The sequence below is a fragment of the Argiope bruennichi genome, chromosome 10, assembly GCF_947563725.1.
Source record: "Argiope bruennichi chromosome 10, qqArgBrue1.1, whole genome shotgun sequence".
In the NCBI taxonomy this organism is placed as follows: Eukaryota; Metazoa; Arthropoda; class Arachnida; order Araneae; family Araneidae; genus Argiope; species Argiope bruennichi.
The window spans coordinates 95,085,830-95,107,560 of record NC_079160.1 but is presented as its reverse complement, the minus strand read 5'-3'; the positions used below and the strand labels follow the sequence as shown (position 1 = coordinate 95,107,560).

The 21,731-nt window shown below is 30.0% G+C and overlaps 1 protein-coding gene across 1 annotated transcript; it reads left to right on the top strand.

The window, feature by feature from the left end:
* Positions 1-14,161: 14,161 nt before the first annotated feature.
* Positions 14,162-20,705, top strand: LOC129988738 (TD and POZ domain-containing protein 5-like). Its single transcript, XM_056097010.1, has 2 exons — positions 14,162-16,124; positions 20,298-20,705. The coding sequence occupies exon 1, from the start codon at positions 14,599-14,601 to the stop codon at positions 16,105-16,107; it is 1,509 nt and encodes a 502-aa protein (XP_055952985.1). The 5' UTR covers positions 14,162-14,598; the 3' UTR covers positions 16,108-16,124; positions 20,298-20,705.
* Positions 20,706-21,731: the final 1,026 nt, after the last annotated feature.

Genomic DNA, 21,731 nt, shown 5'->3' with positions numbered 1-21,731 from the left:
TTATTTCATTTCAAAACAAATCTAATATATTTGCTTCATTTACATTTTTTTTTTACATTATTAGAAACCACAGCCTAAACGTAGGCATTGTTAAAGCAATAAAAGTATAATGAAAATAAGTTTTCACGATGAAAAGCTAAAAAATATTAGTTCATCTGGTTTAAACTAATGATATCTATAGAACTTTTGACAGAACAATACTTCTGAATAACTTTCTTCTGATCATTTATTATATTCCTTTGAAAAAAATTACAGTTAATTAACAATTATTAGTTTTATAAAATCCTTAAAGGACTACTGAGAGTTATTTTCAAGTCAAAATCCATAATCATCTTCTTTTTTCAATCAAGTTGATGAATGAATTCTCCAAGTTTTCAAATACTGGAAATTATCCTCTAAGCTGAAAAATAAATCATTACTATAAATTTTTCGATGTTTTGTTTTTATTGTTTTAAAGCAGTTTTGAAACAACGGTGAGCAATCATTCTTGATTACTTTTCATCGTCTTATTTAAATAAATGCGGTAGAACAGTCTACAAGTTTTTTTTATATGTTTTTGATATTTATGTGTAATTTCATCAGAATCTTGATTCAGTTGAAACATTTGTAATGATTGAGTACCTCATTATCATAACGAAAAAAGACGCATTTCCATTTTCCACAAAATTTTTACCTCATTTATCATTATTTATTCCTATTTAGGATAACTATTTTCCTAGGAAGCATATTGGATATCATCTGCTTCCTCCTTGATTATTTCTCTACTCCTAGTTAAGATTTTTTTTTCTTTTGCGCATGAGGAACAGCATATTCTTTCTTCTTAATAATACAAACTTAAGTGATTATGAGAACATTTTATTCCACTTTTCAGATACAATAGAATCCAATGGAAAACTTCGAACTTGTTTTATATGTCAAGTCGCGGTTGAAAAAAATTTATGAACTTAATTTAATTTTTAATATTGTATGTAATACTTACATATAGGATGTTCGAAAAAATGACGAACCCATTTTGAAAGTGAATAATTCGGTGACGGTGATAAAAAAGGCACCGCTTGCAATATTTTTATTACCAAAGTAGCAAATTTTAAAGAATCCTTAATGTTTAAATTAGTCACTAATTCCTGGCGGCGGTGGCCTGGTGGTAAGGTCTCGGCTTGTGAATCGTAAGGTTTCAAGTTCGAGACCCGATTTCACCGAAGAACCATCGTGTAAGGAGGTCTCTTGCACGTTAAATCCGCCATGCCAAACGTCCTCGCGCTGGTGTGGTATGGCGTGGAGAGGGGGGAGCCAGCTCAGGTGTCGTCCTCGTCATCTGATCGCGGTTCAAATGACGAGGTCCGTCCCAAAATAGCCCTAGTGCTAGCCCTATATCTTTACAACGGGACGTTAATCAACTAACTAGTCATTAGTCAACTAAACTAGTCATTAATTCCGCCACCAGGTGGCACTGTTAATTGAAAAACTAAATTATAATTAGCTCTTATAGAATGGCATATTTTCACAAAAATTTTAAATATCCATTATAATGTTTCAGTTGAAATGAAATGGGATAGATCACAGATGTAATGTAGAATTTCATCAAAAATTTGTGCAATTTGTTATTAAGTTTTTTTTTTTTTTTTTTCAATTTTTTCCACATTATGAATACTCAAATTCAGGAATATGAAGTGGATGGAAGCAATAAATACTTGTTCTTGTATAGTCTCGATATTGTCAGGCAATTATATGATCATCAAACAAAATTTGTTTAGAAAAATAACATATCTACAATATCACTAACTCCAACTTGCACAAACTATAATATACGATTAAAGCTGTCCAAAGCATTGTGTAGTTCATGCAGAACGACAAGATATGGTCCTGAAGTTATTGTACTATGCAGTAAAAATTGACTAATGATACCTTTATAGAAAGCAATAGTCCATGTCATGATATATTTTTGCTGGATGCAGTGATGATTGTATAGAAATTTGGGGATTTTCCTCCTCTAAAATTTGATTCTTTTGCTTCTTTTCGAAGCTGTAGATGTAAAATTATATTCGTTTGAAAATCATACATATCTCGTTGCAATTAATTTTTAAAAGCAAATCATCTGTTTCTCAAAAAGCAGTTCAAGCATTTAGAAGTTGATTGAAGACGGATGGGTTCAAAGAAAAACATGAACATTGTCATTCAAACCTATGTTGATTGACGATTGGGATCAACCTTAATTTCTAGCAAGATTGTTGTTTAATGCTTTTTCTTTCCATAAAAATTTTGCAAATTTTTTTTTTCTCTTTGCCGGTCTTTTGATCACATTGAACTTCTGTTGAAAACTTCCCTTGTTTTGCACACTACTATGACTTTTCATCCGACCACTGAACGAAACAGTATAGACAAAGCACACTTTTACGACTTCTTCTTCTTGTGTACAGCCGACCACTCCGCAATCACTGAACGAAGCAGTATTGACAGAATTTGTTGTCGGCCGACTGCTGTCTTTATGATAACCCGTCCATAACACTGTCCGATTCGCCGAATTCACATCTTTTTCGAGGCTGTTGGCCACCAGCTAAAAAGTGATTAATCTCTGAATTTCCTCTCCGTCATACGCCTATCATCCTGCTAAACGAGGAGCACTACCACCTTAAGAAAATCTCCTCAAAGTTCTCAATATTCTTCCAAATTCTCGTTCCACAAAAAAAAAAAAAAAAAAAAAAAAAAAAAAAAAAAAAAATCCAAACACCTTAAAACTTTCGAATAATTAGTAAAAAATTGTTAATTTTTAACATTATATTCTTCAGTGTTTTAAGATTCACATGCTACGACTGTGGGGAAACGCCGGTACTAGAAATATTCTCTGTTTCAAGGAATATACCATTTTTGAAAATAAACCTACAATATCAGAACCGCAAATGACAATATATTTCGCGAATAGAACGCACAATACTCCCCAAAGCAACAGAGTACTTTACAGCACATGTTCTTATAGGAATGTTCAAACTTATGTAAGAAGAATCGATGTTATTTTCCTGTCTCCTCTAAAAATCGGGTTTCTTTTGCAAGGTTTCTTTGAACTATTCAAATTTGGGGGGCGTCTACAGTAATTTGCAATTAAATGTATTTAAATTTGTAAATAACTACAACAGGATATGTAAGTGTATTGTTATTTTTTAGTATTAATTAACAGAAAACAGTATCAGTATTTGCTGCTGGCATGCCAAAGTATAAGGAAACTAAGTATTCATCATCATTTTAATTACTCTATTGAAACACTAGAAACTTTTTTCAAGACATTTCAGAGGGTGAGTAGAATACTTTTAGGTAATTTTAGCGACATCGGATAAGATGTTTTTGGTATACTTAAATAAACAACTTCATCTAAATAAAGCTGGAAGTCCTCTTGCTTTCTTCAGTTAGGTGGAAACCGTCATTCCAGCTTATATAATCAAATTCCAACCTATATTGTAAGCTTCAAAACAGTAATGGGCGATTACTTTATTTCTTTACTTATCTTTGTCTTTTATCCAAACTTGATCCGAATAACAGATTTAAAACATGATGCACTTTCAAGTTGATTTCTAAAACGATTTTGCTCCAAAAATTCTATTAATTCCTAGCAATTCTATTTATTTAATTCTGTTAGTTCCCACTATCTCATAAAAAAGCCTCTTAACTTTTTTAGCACCATATATTTGCATCTTCTCTTTTTTAATCTTCATTTTTCGACTTTTGATGAATGATAGTGACATCTTCAGTAAATGCGCAGTCTGTGTCACAATGTGTTAAGTCTCAAAAAAAAAAAAAAAATTAGCTAAGCCCAACAATATTGAAAAGAGATATTTATATCAAGCAACCATGGCCGGTAAAAATAAAAAATTGCAAAGCACGTGCATATGAAATCAACAGCAGATTACAGTAAAACCAAGTTTTACTAAATCACATTGATATCGGGTTGATATAATCTGAAAAAGCTCTTTAAAAAAGCTGAATAAATTCTGCAACTCCAACGCAGTAATATTCAATAGGATGGACACATCCTATTGACTAGGCTGACAAATAGTCATAACCAACTTTGACAAATGATCATAGTCATTGAAAATTAATTAATATGCGTTTTTATTCCAAAAGCGAATGCTAAAACTCTTGAAACCAAGTTACCCTCTGCAATTGCACAGATACAGAACTTATACTTTTTCGATTACCTCAAAAAATTTCATGACCAACTTTCAGTATTATTGATATTACTCTTGAGTGTCTTTTATTTCTTAATGAATTGTAACAAGCTATATTTTTCAGAACCAAGAAAAAAAACCAAATTTAAAAGTCAAAATAAAAAAGACACAATGATGGAAATTGATATATTGAAACTTCTGTTTATCCTAAGTCTTTTTAAATGAAAATAATTATTTATTAAACAGTTCGAATATGTATTGAGACATTTTAAGCATGAATACAGATTATGAGACATTCTAGTGTGCTAAATGCCTCTTCTCATTTGATGCTTTATTTATTTATTTTCACTTTTAATTTCGGCATTCTAATTCTTCGTTAATTTCGGCATTTTAATTCTTCTTTAATTTCAGCATTCTAATTACTTTTAAGAAAGGATCGACACGGTAGATGATGATTATTTTTATCATTTCAGCATTGGCAAATCGTAAAATGAAATTCTTTTTTCTTTTAACAATTACCTTACCGTCGTATGATTTTTATTATTCAGATGCAGATCTTACAACAAACAGACGTTCGCTAATTTCAATATTTTAAAAGAATGTATTGGTAACGAAAAAGAGGCTAGTAAGAAATATTACAATAATATTTTTACAGACAGAGCTACTATTCTTTATTCCTTTCAGTTATTAAAATCGTTTGCCATATCAGCTGAAATTTATGGACTAGAATCTGTCTGGCGATATTCATTTTACCTTTGAAAAGAACATACGATTATTTATTTTCCAACATATTTCTTTATTAAAATATTGCTTCATATACAAATTCCTCTAGTAAAAACTTCATTCTGTCATAATGAAAATGCTCTCTTTATGATAAATATGCTTATTAATGAATATTAATAACTTTAACCTACAAAATATGCTAAGAATATTTTGTAATAACTGAGATAAATTTGAAAACAAAAATGATTCAATCTCCTAAAAGCCCTAGAATTTTGCCAAACACTCAAATCTATGATTGCTTTCTTCAAATAATGTTCCACCGCTTTTATCATTACCACGAAAAAGTTATAAAATAGAACGGGAAGAAATTACATTTCGTTATCTTAAGTGAAAGAATTCAAAACGGCCATTCAAAAATTGAAACTAATTTGTAATTTGAGGCAACTCGTAACTTAATTTTAAAACATAGAACATAATAAAGAATATTTTTGAAAAGAAATCGTATGTCTTTAACATCACGTAATTATTTTGCTCTTTAGATTCTAGAAAATTGAATGGCCGTGTTGAGTATGAAAATAAAGCAATTTTGTGTTTCTGGGTTTCAATTGTTCTATATATATATATATATGTAATGTTATTTTTAAATCTGAATTAAAACCTAATTAATTTCCGAAATTGTATCTTAATTTTGTCCATGTTAACTTCATTCCAAAATGTTATCTTATTTCCTGATCCAATTCCACCTTTTTTATTTAATGCAACAGAAGCTCTGTAAAATTGCTGACATCGCTAAGTTCCCACACTCCGAGTGAAGGGATAAAAATTTGCCGATCTAAACACGTTCTTTTAAAAGATGCATATAATTCCCTTACCTAAATAGACACGTCTAAAGAAATCTCTATCAAAGTCTCACAGTATATAATCATGGGAATAAATATTTCGTTCGCTTTTTATCTCTTTCCTTCTAGTGCTGCTCTGTGAATGGGCGTGTTTTGCCTGAGCATTTTGCACATAAATTATGCATCCGAGGGTGGAATAAAAGCGAAATTTTAAAAATTACAAAAGTGTCTTCTCTCTTTGGCCACGACTCTGCTTTATATATATAATTTTCTTTCCGTGTCAACAAATATCGATAAAAGGAAATCCGAAAACAAGAAAAAGAAATGAAATCTGCTATCTCAAATTTCAAGTTACCATATGAGAATACTATTTTTTTTTAAAGTCAGGTGGTATCAATCCGACAGAAAAGGGTCATGTTTCGCAATCACCAACATTTAGAAAAGAGGTGGTTTTTGACCATCAAACATCAATCGAATTCTAAAGTTTTTTTTTCTCAAAGCAAGAGTTTTTTGTCTGTGAAAAACCAGTTTAAACGGATTTTAAACAATCACATGACTATCAGATTAAGCATGCGTCTATATTTAGAAAACGATGGGGTTTTTTTCCCTCCATCTCAAAATTATTGAAGATCCAAAACTTTTTTTTGTCAGCTAGAAAAATTGAAAATTTAAAAAAAAGTTCATGCCAAATTGTCACTTATTTTTAGCAATAAGTTCCCAAATGTGATAATTTTCTTTATATTTTCTAAGAACCCAAAAGGCGAAAAAGCGATAAATCGCTGATTCTCCACTAGTGCATTTTGAGGCTTCAAAAACTCAAAACCAAAACAACATCATGGTCTCATATGACAAAAAAGGAAAGAAAGCTTTTAGTTAGATAAATAACTACTTTCTTTTGCTTATTTTTATTGTATGGATTCCCATGGCTTATTCACTGATTCGATTGGTTATTCTATTAGTTTTAATTCTAATTCTATTAGTTTTAATTCTAATTCTATTAGTTATAATTAGTTCTGATATTAATAGTTCTGATTCTATTAGTCATAATTAATTTCACTTATTGATAGTAGATACAAAATCATGTCCATGCTTCCATCAAATTATCAAACTTTAAAGTTGTGTTATGCTTTATGTTTTGTTCATTATGTACAGGAACCTTCTTAGTAGAGATGCATCCCATGATATTATAACATTATTGAAAACGTAACTGTTTTATTCTTCTATCTTTTAAATGTTGCAGTATTGTAGATGTTACCAAAAATAGGATGCTCGTTTCTTTCCATCCGAATGCGTGTTGATGATTCGAACCTGGTTCGAATCATTTTATGAAATGAAGTGAAATGATTTTAAAAAAATTATTTATGCAAATGTTATGTTTTCACTATATATATAAGAGCGGAAGCGCTCATACTTAGATACTGGGATACTTAGATGCATGCTTAGACGAAGATTAAGATTTTCTTTTTGTGTTCGTAGTCGATGTGATATTTTATAATTCCAATAAATGTTTGTTTATTTGTCTCAAGAAATATCGTCTGTCAACAGCAGATGCCCTTTTCTTAGTCGTCTTGTAAACTACACGGTTATTAAACTGAATGCTTCTTTTTTTAAACTTCAAAAAGACGTTTTTAAAATTTTGAAATGCTATAAAATACATTTTTGTGCAATTATATTTTCAAAAGTTATCGTAGAAAAAATTTCTAAATTAATTAAATTCTTAAATTTTCTGGAGTGCCATATATATGTAATGATAACTCTTAATCTAATATAATTTACTTAATAATCTTAATTAATTTCAGAATTTTGATCATAATTTAGCTCAAATTAACTTCATTCTAAAATGTTCTCACGCTCCCAGTGAAGTAATAAAAATCCTTAATGTATACAACACTCTTTTAAAGGTACCAACATTTCCCTTTTCCAAGACTACTCCTGTCAAAGAAATGCCTATTAAATTTTCGTAGTAAAACCCCTGAAGGGAAATATTTCAGTCTCTTTTGCGCTTGTATCATGATGTAAAAAGACGTCAGTTTTATCATCGCTTCTTGTACATAAAATGCCTCCCGTAGTGAAATAAATCGGAGTATCCATATAATAATAAGAAATAATTAACTCTTGAAATTCTAACTCAACTGTGCACCTCTGAAAATGCTTGTAGAGCATTCGACTTACTTAATTCAACTTTTATAATGCAAATAAACTGATCTGAGAGTCGACAGCACATTAGTGTGGGATCTCTTAATCGCAGGGCCCAACTGATAGCAGCTCAATCGACTAAATGCAATGTCGAAATTCCTCCCATTTTTTAGTCGAATATTTGATTACTACAATACATAATTTCAATACCCCGTTGCACCCAAGATAGCACAGCCTGTTGCACAATATTGTAAAACATTGTATGATATTATTCAATATTCGGGAATAACATACAATATTGCGAATATTGCTTGAATATCATATAAAATGGCAATATATGAAGTGCTATTAGAGATACAAAAGATAAGAAGATTTCAGTATTTAAAAATTAAAGCTTCACAATAATCTATTGTGAATAAATAAAAAAAAAAACGATGTTTACTTTTTTAAAAATGTTATATTTAAGATACGGATGAGTATTTTATATAAATTTAAGTTTCAGACTGTCGTAAGTAAAAGAAAATTCACACATGGAAATAATCTTTTCTGAATCGAATTTCAATTGCTACTATGGAGTAATATATGAAATACCTGATTACTTCCGCTTAAACAATAAATACAATTTTTAAAAAAAAACGAATTATTTAAATATAAAGTGTTCACTAATCGTAATCAGTTGCATAAGATTGAAAATTATTAGTAATTAGTTTTACAAAACATATTCAATAAGAAATAAATAAGAAAATATAGTTACTTGTATAATCTAGAATATTTCTGAAAAATTACCAAGAAAAAAAAATGATACATATTACCGAGAAAGATGCAGTAAAGCATAAAATTTTGATTTCATTACTCAAGAGATACTTCAATTCAGATTTAAAAGTCATTGTTAGAATATATTATGAAAAAAATAAGAATATAAACTTAGCATATGTCTTGAAAGAGTGATTATATTCAGATAAAAAAAAATAATTATAATATTTACTATTAATTGTAAAGCATGGCTATTATCACAATGTGCTTACGTGCTTGACATACGGTTAATTAAGGTATAATTACTATTGTTTCTTAACTACTAACATGGGAAAAAATGAAGTCTGAAAGTTGTAGAAATATAGTTCAAGTAATAAATAACATAACAGACAGTGAATTTCTGTTATTATAGTTTCAAGTTTGCATATTGCAGCAAATAAAAATTTTGCTTTTAGGAGCTGAATGAAGCAGACAGAACTTAAGTACGAAATAAAGTAATAAAACTCATTACTTCTAATGTCAAATTTTAAGAATCTTCTGAATATAATGCTTATATTTACGCTTTAAAAACTGACAATTTCAGTGAATCTTTACATAATATTTTGACTGTTTTAATTGGGAAAATAATTTATAAAATAATTAATTATCTATTATTTAATTTTACACAACTTGTTTACAATTCTATCGTCAGTTATCAAAATGCTATTGCATTGTACAGATTGTGCTGTTGATAAGAGGTACAGGAAAAAACTACATGTTTTAATTTATCAGCCTGTAGACGGTTAGAGGTATTTCAGTTTTTTCATTGTTTAACTTATTAAACAACTATTGAAGATATTATTTGAAGGGTTGAAGATATTCAAGGAATTTTTCCATTATGATTCTTATTATTGATTCTATATATCTTCGGCAGATGTCGCTCCTGCTTTAAAAGTTCTCAGAAATTGAAAAACTATTCATAATCAATAGCAAAATATTTTTGAAATTTCCACCATTTCCAAGAATGGCACAATGAAAGTCAAGTATAAATATGAATTGGATCCTACTATTGCTGTTATTCATGGTTCCATGAAACAAGAGCACAAATCTGGCCATGCTTCGCCAAACATGGTAGGAAATGGATTTGAATCATCCTCAATATCTTTATTAATAATAATTTTCCAAAATTCCGACATTTTCGAGGAATTCTTGCCGATATGTCGCATTCTTTAAGCCATACGCAGGAAATAAACTGTAGGTTTTAAAACATGCCGAATGTTTTAGCCCATCCATGTGCTTTCCAGAAGCCACAAAATAGTCTATTGTAATGACACGATTATCAAAATATGAAAGAAATAAGCTGATCATTTCGATGAAATTTTTACTATTTTACCTATGTCTGAATTTCCCCAAAAAACTACCAACACTTTGAAAATAGACATGAATTCAGAAAAGTTTTCAATTTAAAGACCTGAAATGACTATAACCTGTTCAATAATCATCCAAATGGTGTCTGTATGGGTCACAACTCCAAGTATAAAAATTCTTTAAATAGATAATTATTCAGTAAAATGTTCAGCAGAAGATTTTTAATGATTCGAAACTCCTGAAAACAAGCAGCAATCTATCCGTGATATTTGACACTAACAAAAGGAAATATGACAACAAAACTTCCTTATTTGACTCATCAATCTCTTAAATCAGCGGTTCTTAACCTATGGGTAGCGAACCCAAAATTGGGTCGCGAAGCATATTTCTTGGGTCGCTCTGAGTCGAACCAAAAAAGTTAGTAATGCACCAAATTTCAGACATTTTAGAAATGACGACTTGAATAAATATCAACAATCGAAAATGAATACAGAAAATTATTATTAATCATTTAGAAAAACTAATAGCAGACTTTGATCGATATTTCCCTGCAGACGATGTTTTTAAATATAATTGGGTTCGAATGCCATTTAATTTTGATGTAAGTGATTTGCATGAGGAATTTGTTAATATTAATCAATTTCAAGAACAATTAATAGAAATACAAAGCGACCAAGCACTTCGATACAATTTCTACAAAAACACTGAATCTTTATGTGCTTTCTGGTTAAAATTAAAAACCGAAAAGCCAATAATTGTTAAAGAAGCCCTAAAAGTATTATTGCCCTTTTCAACAACATATATGTGTGAGGCTGATTTTTCGGCTCTGTGTGTAATCAAAAACAATTACCGGAACAAGTTAAATCCTGAAGTGGATATAAGGTGCTCCTTGACAAGCATTCAACCGAAGTTTGAAGATCTTTCAAAATGTATTCAAGCACAAGGTTCTCATTAAAACTGTATGACTTGCATTTAAAATTTAAAAGACTTAACATATGTATTGATATTTCTTTTTTTTAGGTATAAGTTTAAATGTCAATTATTTTCAAAAAGTTATAAATATATTTTAATTTGGCAATAAAAATTATTAAAAACACTTGATTATTAATTAAATTTTCCTTGGATCGAAAAGTACTTTTGTTTATCTTTATTATTAAAAAAATAAATAAAAAATTTGTAAGTTAAAAAAAATTTGGGTCGCGGTTTAAAAAGGTTAAGAACCACTGTCTTAAATGATAAAAAACTGCCAAATATTTCTTGATATCCTATTTTAAGAAAGCCAAGTCCTTTGTTACTTTCTCGTTTACTCAATATAGAGAAAGTACAGTAATCACCAAAAATTATTCAAACTCAAGGTTTTGACGAATTTCCACTTTTTACACTTTTCTGAGTTCGAAAAACACATTTTTTGAAAATGTCTATCTATTTGTGATAAAAATTTTAAAAAAAACAATAACGGGTTGATTGTCTGTTCATCTGTATTTTCAGAAAAATGCAATGACTACAATGTATTAAATATCGTATGGGATTTGATGACTATAAGTGAAGTTTTGCATCAATCTTTGCTTCAATCGGTTGCGAAAAACTTCTCTAAAGCGCAAATTCGGTGTTCGGATACTGCGAATGATATGCTAGTGATTAATCGCCAAAAAACGCGCCAATGATAACACGATTGATTTGGTAAAAATACTAATTTCACGCCTTCCTTTGTCCATTCCGTTGTACAATGCTGTGTCTCTTATGGTGGAGATGAAGGATTCTTATACATACAAATTGCATTTACATAAGTACACATGTGTTATTACCATTTGTGTTATAAATGTATGTTACATGTTATGTACACATGTTAAATCAAGTACATAACGTATGTTATATTTGTAGAAAAGAATTTATGGCTGACGATTCATTTTCGAATTGCAAATTTGGCTTGTGTTATAAATGCTGATACTAATCTTCCCTAAGTTATTATTGTAGGGAGATCTGAAAGACTTCAAAGGGTGTTGCATAGTTTTTACTCCAAATTGTATGATATCATATATATCTTCGCACATATTCTAAATTTTTAACTCCGATGCCCTACTGAAAATTTTAATTTTAAATTGCTGTTTTTATATTTTTTTACATCTTGAACAGAATTTGAAATTTATCAGTAATTCTAACTTTAAGGTAAGATATTTTACCACATGAAACAATTACTCCTCAAATCTAGGCAGTATATCCTAACTAAAAGAATAAGATTTTAATTTCAAAATAATTGTTTAACCGTAATATCAATGAATTGAGGGGGAGCCGCCATCCTCCTGAATTCCAAAACAAAAGTACAAAGAATAAAAGATATGACAGTTTTGGGACTAAATGTATTATAAATTTTGCTTTAATACTTTAAGATATTTTCGTAGTTTTTAAAAAAATTATTAGAGTGAAACTGGGCTTTCGTTTAGATCACGCTTTCTATCAAAATTTAATTTTGTGCTTAGCAATGTATATACATGTTGTTATTGTTGTTACTTATGGCACTTGGCAAGCCCGCTGACGAACTACCAACTATATACATGTGTACACTTTTAAAATGCGTTACGAAATTTAGACTTATAAAACTCGTATGAAAAGAATTAAACAATAAAAATGCTTTGGTAAACAATAAAAATGCTTTGGTAATATGCTTACCAATAAAAATACTGGTAAGCATATCTGCTTTGAATTATTTTTTGTAAATAATATCAACCTAGAGGAGAACAAGTTGTTTGCTGTGAATATACAGATATATAAAAGAATTGCTGTAAATAAAAGAATTTTGTTATGCTAGTCTCTCATTTAGTCGATCCTTGTGAAGATATTACAATATTAAATTTTGTACGAAATCTTATCAAAGGAAGTTTGTTTGTCCGTTCCAGAGCAACTGAAAAAGTTGTGCTTTTTCCGCTTAATAATTGATTAATGATTTTCTCCATTTAATGATTAACTACCCAATCACATTTTCCCGAAATGAACAGCAAGGGACACATCTTCATGCATGAGATTCAAATTTTTATGATACCAAAAGAAATTTTATGCTGTCGGCTTAGGACAAGTTGCGCGAAGGCGAGAAGAAAAACGATTTTGTGAATAATTTCTCTATCATCGAAGTTCATTTACTTCTTGGCGTAAAAGTTTAAATTCTTTCAGAAGTTTCGATTCTGCAGAAACATTATTTGATTGATTTGGCGGGGTTTTGTGGCGCAATAAAACATTTTTAATTGCATTTCGCCAAAACAGAAACATCAGAAATGGTACTGGAGGGGGGGGGGAGATTTCGAAACAGTACTAACTTGTACAGATTTTACTTCTAAATGGGAGGTCGGCTATCTCTGTAATCTGTTAATCTTTTGAGAATTAAATACTAGCCATATTTATTTTGGGTTAGACGTTAGTTGCTTTTAAAATAGAATCAACAGAAAGAAATAGACTACATTATGCAATTTTAAGCTTTGTTATATGCAAAATAATTCCAATAGCTTCTATCAAATGCTGTCCGGTGATTAGGCTATTTCTTGACTTTTGCTCTCATTTCATTTTCCAATTCATCAAGGATTACGCTTTCCGCCGACAAAATGTTGTTTTAAATTGCTTTTATACATCTGGTACATGGTAATTATATTTGTATCTTTCTTCCAAGCTTCGGCTTAGAAACTAATAATTCGAAAGTGGATTGAATCATCTTGAGCCGCACGGAAGAAACAGTAGCAATGAAAGTTGGAACCTTGGCAACCGAAATAACCTTCATAATTATCAAGATGGATTCAAGCATACTTCAAGTCATTCAGAAGAATATATCCTCAAAGTCCGGTCAACAGTTTAGTGCCATTAAATGTTTTAAGGAACGTTGAAGTTATAACAAATTGCATTTATTTGCATCGAATGTAATCAATACATAAAAAAAGAAATTACGATCAATGCAAGAATTGTTCATGCATAAAGCAGGGTCCACACGAGGCCAACTATTGCGCTCAATAGAAGCTCACGACTATATTTAAAAGATCATGTGACCCAACGGGATATTGGCAAATGGTTGTTTTATCGGGACAACCATTTGCCATTTGTCCCGTTCGGATCACGTGATCTTCCTGACGTAAGCGTGGCCTTCCATTGCGCATATGGCCTCGTGTGAACACTGTTAAGAATGTTCTGCTTTTAGTATTTGTCATATGGAATTCTGGGATGGCGGAAAAATGCTATCTCTTCTAACCAATCGAATGCAGGTAGACTGTTTTTTTAACCAATAAGGTTCAAAGAATTATAAAGAAGGAGGTGATATTTCTCGGAAAAGCTGGTTGCTTTATGTTTAATGTTTTGATAGCTTACACCGCAAATGTTAACGATATAACATTTCAAGTAGCTGTTAATAAAAATTGGCGTTTTCTCGATAAGGAACAGTTTTCTACAACCTCTAAAGAACTTTATATTGTCGACAGAAAGCTAAGAGTTTTATAAATTTTATAAGGAAGGTTGTGACATTTCTCGGAAAAGCTGGTTGCTTTATTTTTAATTATTATCTAACCCAATTAAAATCAAATTTTATGTTGGATTAGAGGCCTCTTAATCTCATTTGCAATTTAATAAGAACAGTTTCAATTGCCGCTTAGCTGAATAAGAAGTTTTTGGATATGGAATGCAAAGAAAAAGTCACTTCCATTACGTGGGCAATTCAAAATTTTAGTTGTTGTTGGCAAAAAAAGAGAAAATTTCTTGTCAGTCCGACTTTCTGCATTTACGCACCTGAAAAAACAAAATGGAAATTAATATTATATCCAAACGGGTTTGTAGATGGCAATTACATTGCATTCTTTCTTTATAGAGACAAAGATTGTAATTATATTGAAAGTGTAGAAGTAGTATACAGTCTTGAAGTCCTGTGTGCTGATTTCTCTATCCTAAAGACTGCAGAAAGTAGAGACAAGTTCGAAAAAAATCAACGATTTGGCTTTTCAAAATTTCTAGGAAAAAAATCTCTAGCTATAACAGAAAAAATAACTCACGTACCTCAAGACGTTTTAACAGTGCGTTGTAGAATAAAGCGGTTTGTCGAAAAAACAATAGATATTCGACAAATATTTGCCCGAACCATTATCAATGTCGAAAGAATTTCTTTTATTTGGCGCATAGAGCAGTTTAGTCAAATGACAAAAGAAGAGACAAAATCTTTTGTAATTAAATCTGCATTAGATTGTTGTATGATAAAAATTGATCTATCTTTAACGAATGAAGAAGATACCGAGGAAAATGTGTGTCTGAGTATGCGTTCGTTCGAACATAGTGTGAAATTTTCATCGATGAGGACATTCATATTAGATTCCCAGAAACATGAAATTGATTCTGGCGAGTTTAAATGTTTTTTTGAAAGCGGAAAAGGGTTGACGCATCTACTTAAAATCACAAATAATATGATAATGAAAAATAAAGATCTTTATCTGTATGAGGATGTTTTATCTCTAGGATTTGTGATAGCAATCTCCACTGGAATATTATACGAAGGCTTGGAAAATGTCGAATATTCGTATGCCACACATCTGACCACGAATGAAGTTGTCATGGATTGGCGAAGTTTTAACGCTGAAGGAAATAGTTATGATGAAAACAGTGAATTAAAGGCTGATTTAATTTCCTTATATAGAGAAAAAAGTTTGTGTGACATGAAACTCAAGACAAAAACGAATAATTTCTCTGTTCATACATCAATTCTAGGTGCTCGATCTCCAGTGTTCAAAGCAATGTTTTCAAGTGATATGAAAGAGAATATTAATAGATGCGTCGATATGTCTGATTTACAGGATGAAACCGTGCGTCGATTTCTTTTATATTTGTACTCTGACCAACTAGAAGACTTGAAATGGGATGATGCTTTGCAACTATATAAGGTTGCAGACAAATATGCAGTATTTTCTCTCGTACACAAATGTTCTATGTTTTTGAAGAACAACTTGAATCTGGAAAACGTATGCGAAGCTTTAATGCATTCGGACTTGCACCAAGATGAAAATTTCAAGGAAATTGCGCAAAACCTTATATTGAAAAATGCAAATACAATTTTTAAATCCGAAGAATGGAAAGTTTTGGCGGTTGCTAACCCTCAATTAGCAGTGGAGACGATGATTCGGATTTGGAATGACGACTGAATGGAAAATTTGATGAGGTAACTAGCAGATTCATTATTATTTCTCCTAAAGCTTAAAATAATCTGATATACAGTTCATATTTCAAATTTTCTTCGTTTAGGTCTTTCTTTTAAAGAAATTTCTTATTGCTATCTCATGAGATTTATTTCAAAAAAGCATGTCAACATCATGTGTATCAGAATGTTTCAATTAGAAAACTGAAAATGAGAATTGTAGTTCAATATATATCAGACCTGGACAGAGAACTATTAGTTACTTTATTCTATTTTCTTTTATATTTCATCAGAATAGTTGATTATTCTAATTGAATATTAATATAGATTTTCTTTTAAATCATATTCTTTCTCTTCCTTTTCGGCATGTACATTTATTTAAATCTTACATACTTAGAAATGTTAAAGATAGAAACCTAAAATCTTTTTCTTATATTAAACATCAAATATTTAACAAAAAAATGTCGTGATAAAATAATATACAAAATGTATTATATATAATATTATGGCATAAAATGTTATGGCAATGAAGTGTATGATATCAAAATATTATGGGTTGCTCGTGATAAATATGTGGTTGCACTTTGCGCTTTGGAAATTTATATTTTTCTATTATATATTTTCGCAGATAATTATATTTTTTAAAACCTTCATAGGTCTTTTTATTGATTTATATCTGCCTTAAAAGACAATATCTTTATCTCTATCGATAATAAAAAAATATTGTGTGGTTACGCTGTAGCTCAAAGCTACAAAACCTGGCACACATATATTTTGGCACGTGGAAATATGCACTTCGGAGTGTTTTTAATTAAAATTTATATATTGTGTGTTTATTCCGCGAAAATTTGTGAAAATATTTTTGCACAAAATATGCTTTTGCATCACTTAAAATTGAAATTTTTTTTAATTATATCGAGTTATTCATCGTGAAGTTTTTAGCAATTTTTATTTATTAACTTATTTACTTTAGTTTATTTCATGCTTTAAAATGGATTACATTCTTGACCAGAATACAAACCGTTTTTTCTTATCAGTGTGTGTGTGTGTGTGTGTGTGTGTGTGTGTGTGTGTGTGTGTGTGTGTGTGTGTGTTATTGTTGTTGTTGACAACAAAGGTAGAATTTTTGTCATTAATATATTTGTAGTTTATACGAGAAATAAGAAATAAATTTGCAATACCTAAAAAGTTAGAACAGAAATAAGCAGAACAATTGCGTTTTTAACAAGGCTGCGGTGTCGTGGGACTGACCACCATTACGAAATTCCATGTACATAATGAGAAAAAAATATGCTAGTCTAATAAGAAAACATGTCTAATAGAATTATGGTGATAAATTTGCATCCAAGCTATTCAACTGAAATTAAAGATAACCAACATTACATTGATGGCTAGTTATAATATTGTTACAATTTTTTTTTTCTTCTACAACAAATACCGCCACTCAATTGTAATTACTCAGCGCATTTAATTGTAAGTTTAGCAGCTTGCTTGCTGTCTAATCCTCCAGTTTCTTTACCTGTCGGCGACTCCGACCACTCTCACACACACAACTTCCGCCGATACACACACTTCTTCCGCAGCTTCTGAGTGCCCGTCTTTTACAGTTCCGGGAGGCGAGGCTAGAATCTTCTGACCAATCAGGGCGCATCTGAGTGTATCTCTGTTATTACTGGATGGATCATGAAACTTCTCGAACTTTCTGGTATTATCCATTTAGTCGCCAAACTCGCCAAATTCAACGCCAAGTCGCCAAATGGTCGCCAAGCTCAGCACGCCGTGCGGGATAGCAAAATTACAGATTTGTAACAATATAATTATTATGATATGTAGATTAAATGTTCAAATAATGCAACTGCACTTCACATTTTTGCTACTGTTAATCTGTATACAAAGGCTTTTGTAAATATAGTTTATTACATACGCTATCTAAATATTCCGTAGACTCAACTACTTTTTTAAAAAATTATGTCCTGTATTTGTTATATGAACTCCCTACAATAGATTTTCATCATTTGGCTTATTATTTAAAAAAAAAATTCCAGTCATCTAATGTGATGATTTATGCAGAAGCGAGTGAATTATCGGTCAAAATTATCATTAGAAATCTAACTTTTTTTCCCCATAAATTAAAAATACTTTACAACTAAGAAAAAGAAAATTGTTCCCAAAATGTAGCATGAGTATTTAAAGAGCAAAATCAAAGACAATGAAAGTTTCGAAAAAGTGACAATTTATTGCATTTGCTAAATCACTTGGTTTTTCAATTTCTACAAGATCAGAAGTTTAAATAGATAATGGTAATTCATAAATTATTGCAAGAACCTGGAATTGGACCTTTGGTTAAAACGACTTTGCGAGGATGATTGTGGCTTACAAAGGGACATGACATTTGGTTTTCATTTAATATAGTATAAAGCTATAAATTTAATTAATACTTTCTTTAATTTCAAACTTTTTAATTATTTTTACTGCATTGCTTTTATTTATGATAAAGTACTCAATTTCGTTGAAAAAGTAAAAACTCGTGTATTTTGTGCTTACCCTTTTTCATATGTTCACATATTCAGTTTGTCGATGTGTCCCAATTTCGTAGTTTGCCAAAAATGTCCTTATTATGTGCAGGCCTCACAATTCGATCTTAACGTATGAAAGATGGAAACCGTGATTATGAAAACTATTGTCTAGACAGAGCAAAATGGCTATATGATGCTCGATGCTTACTAAGTAGTACATTTTCACCACTACTTAGCGACAGCATTTCGTGTGGAATTTTCAACCACTTAACTGTTTTTGAAGATTAAACTCGTCATGAAAAAAAGACAGCATTTTGAGTTATGACGAGTTTATTCAATAATTATTATATTTATAAAATTGTTTGATTATTATATTTATAATTAATTATTATATCTATATGATATATAAATGTTTATTACAATTTAGATTTGCACTTTCCGAAGAGATCGAAACAGCTAAATGGTTCAATTGAAAAAGGTGCAAGATATTGAAAAAATAATCGATTACAGAGTTGCAGAGTAATATCGATTCAGAACGAAACTTGTTGAAATTAATGTCTGGATTAGAATACAACAACAATATTCAAAACTGTGATATCAAGAAACGCTGCAGAAATGAACATTTACATGTCATTAGATCATTTATTATTCTTACTGCAATAATACGCATCGGAAAAGATGGTACTGCAATTTTGGATTGCAAATCCAACAGCACAAGGTAATTGGGTACATTAACTCAAACATTAATAATTCATCTTCAAACGTTTGCCAGATTAAAGTACTTTCTGCTTTCGAACCTGTCATTCTCAGAAAAACATGCATTATCTGTCATTAAGTTTCAGTGATTTATAATAAACCTGCTTTATTCTCACATTCCCGCTTGCACAGGTTTCACCATTTATATGGGAACCTAACTCTGCCAGAAATTTCTGAATGCATTTTTTGAGAAGAACACAGATGGACTTTTGAGAAATTTGGAAATTGCCACCGTCTAGAAGAAAATGGTTTCTACTCTTAGCATAAATGTGTGCAACTTATTCTTTCGTTCTAAACCGATAATTTCTAGAAATATTTCTAGTATCTCATGTTTGTGATAAGAATCATAAACACAAAATTCGACATAAGATGGCGCTACAAGCTGTAGCATCACGCAGCGCTTTTAAACTTATTCTTAGACGCTATTTTTTTCGATTATAGCATCGAATATATGGGAAAGGGAGTTTAAATTTTAGTGCACATCCTATATATATATTTGGAATATTGTATTGCATTATATTTTATTATAGATATAAAATTTTAAATTTATGTGTGACTTTTCAACAGCTTTGTAGTAAACGACATTTCTAGAAAATTTTTTAATGTAATAAAGCGAAACCGATACAAATCCTCGGTTTTATTTTCAGTTCCACAATCTTTGGTTTTATTCGCAGTATGTGAAAAAAAAAGTGTTATTTCAATTTATCTGAAAAAATCTTCTAAATTTCGTCATGACTCCTAATGTACAAAAATGGGAGGCACAGAATCAAAGACATAAATCACTTTTTGGTATTTGTACTTAAATTACTTTCTGGTATCTGTTAGGTAAAGTGTCCTATCTTTGGAGTAAGACATTTTAGCGTAATATGAATAATTTTTATCTTATATGTGTATTTTCTATTTTATAAATTGTGCTCTTTTTCAGTGGAGTAGTGACAGCAGAATGCAGGATATTGCTGTCTCGAGTGCCAGTGTAATAGCGCATCAACGGGACGATACAAAGCGTTTCTGAAATGAAATATCATGGAAGAGCGAAAAATAAAGCTATCATGTTCCGAGCACTGTTTATATTTAAACGCCACTGCTTCTTTTGCTATTTCATAACTTCAGAAAATGTCATGGATTCTTCAAATTATTATATGGATTATTTACAAATTTTTATAGTTTAGAGTAGATACAATTCCTTAATTTATTCAAATTTTTGTAAATGCATGCATGTTCACGAACGTGTTTAATTTTAATTCTAAATTTTTGGTTTTAATAGTTTGTTTCTTTAATAAATAAAAATGTTCGTTATAAGTAGCAAACATTTGCTTTTGAAAATTAACAAAAAAGAATGCATCTTTGTTTTTAACTTTTTGTAATTGTTTGAATTTAATCCAAAAATGTTCATAGTTTTTCTTACATTTTTGATCTTATGATATGTCTGCAAATGTAAGCACTTCAGATTTAAAAGTAATATTTAAAAGAATTTCAAAACTTATACAAGGTTCTGACATGCTTTTTTAAATGTTACATTTATCAATTTGAACATAAGTAGTTTTGAATTCAGGTAATTTTATGATTGCTTCTACATTTACAATCTAAATAGTTATTAAATATGTGTTCAAAAAAATTTACTTTCTTTGTTTTAAGAGAAGGATTCGAAGCAAACTATAATTCTTAATTTTTATATAAATAATATAGAGTTTAAAAGTTTTTCTCTAGAAGGATTCGAAACAGACTATACTTCTAAACTTTTATATAAATAATAAAGAGTTTTTAAAACATCTAAATTTATGAATGTTTATGTGATTGTAATTTATGTTACTATTAAATATAAAAAAAAAATTTCATGCTGCTTGCTTCCTTTGTTTCTTTGCTTTTTGTTTCTAAAGAATATTTCGGAATAGACAGCAATTCTTAGTTTCTGTAAAAAATAATTTCTGCTTAAAAAGCAGATGATTTCATAGCTACTTCTATGATTGTAATCTATATTATTATTAAATGCAAAATAATTTTTAAAAAAAAGCTTTATTTATGTTTTTAGAGAATAACTTTAAATTAGGGTTTATACAAAAACCGGTTTTCGAATTGAATATTTGTAAAACACCGGTTTTAGCCGGTTTTCGAATTTTTGTCAAAAAAAAATAGAATAATGGAAACTATTATTGAATCTAATTCAATAATAGTTTCCCGTTTAGTATTGTCATAAAAAGCATGAATCAGATCCATTACTCTAGAGTTGTTTCTTTGTAATGAATATCCTTGTTGTTAAAGAAACTCTCGTATTTATGAATTATTTGTAATACTATTAATAGAAAATCCATTCATTGCTGCAAATTTTGATATGATTTCTTCTAAACTACTCCTTTTCACT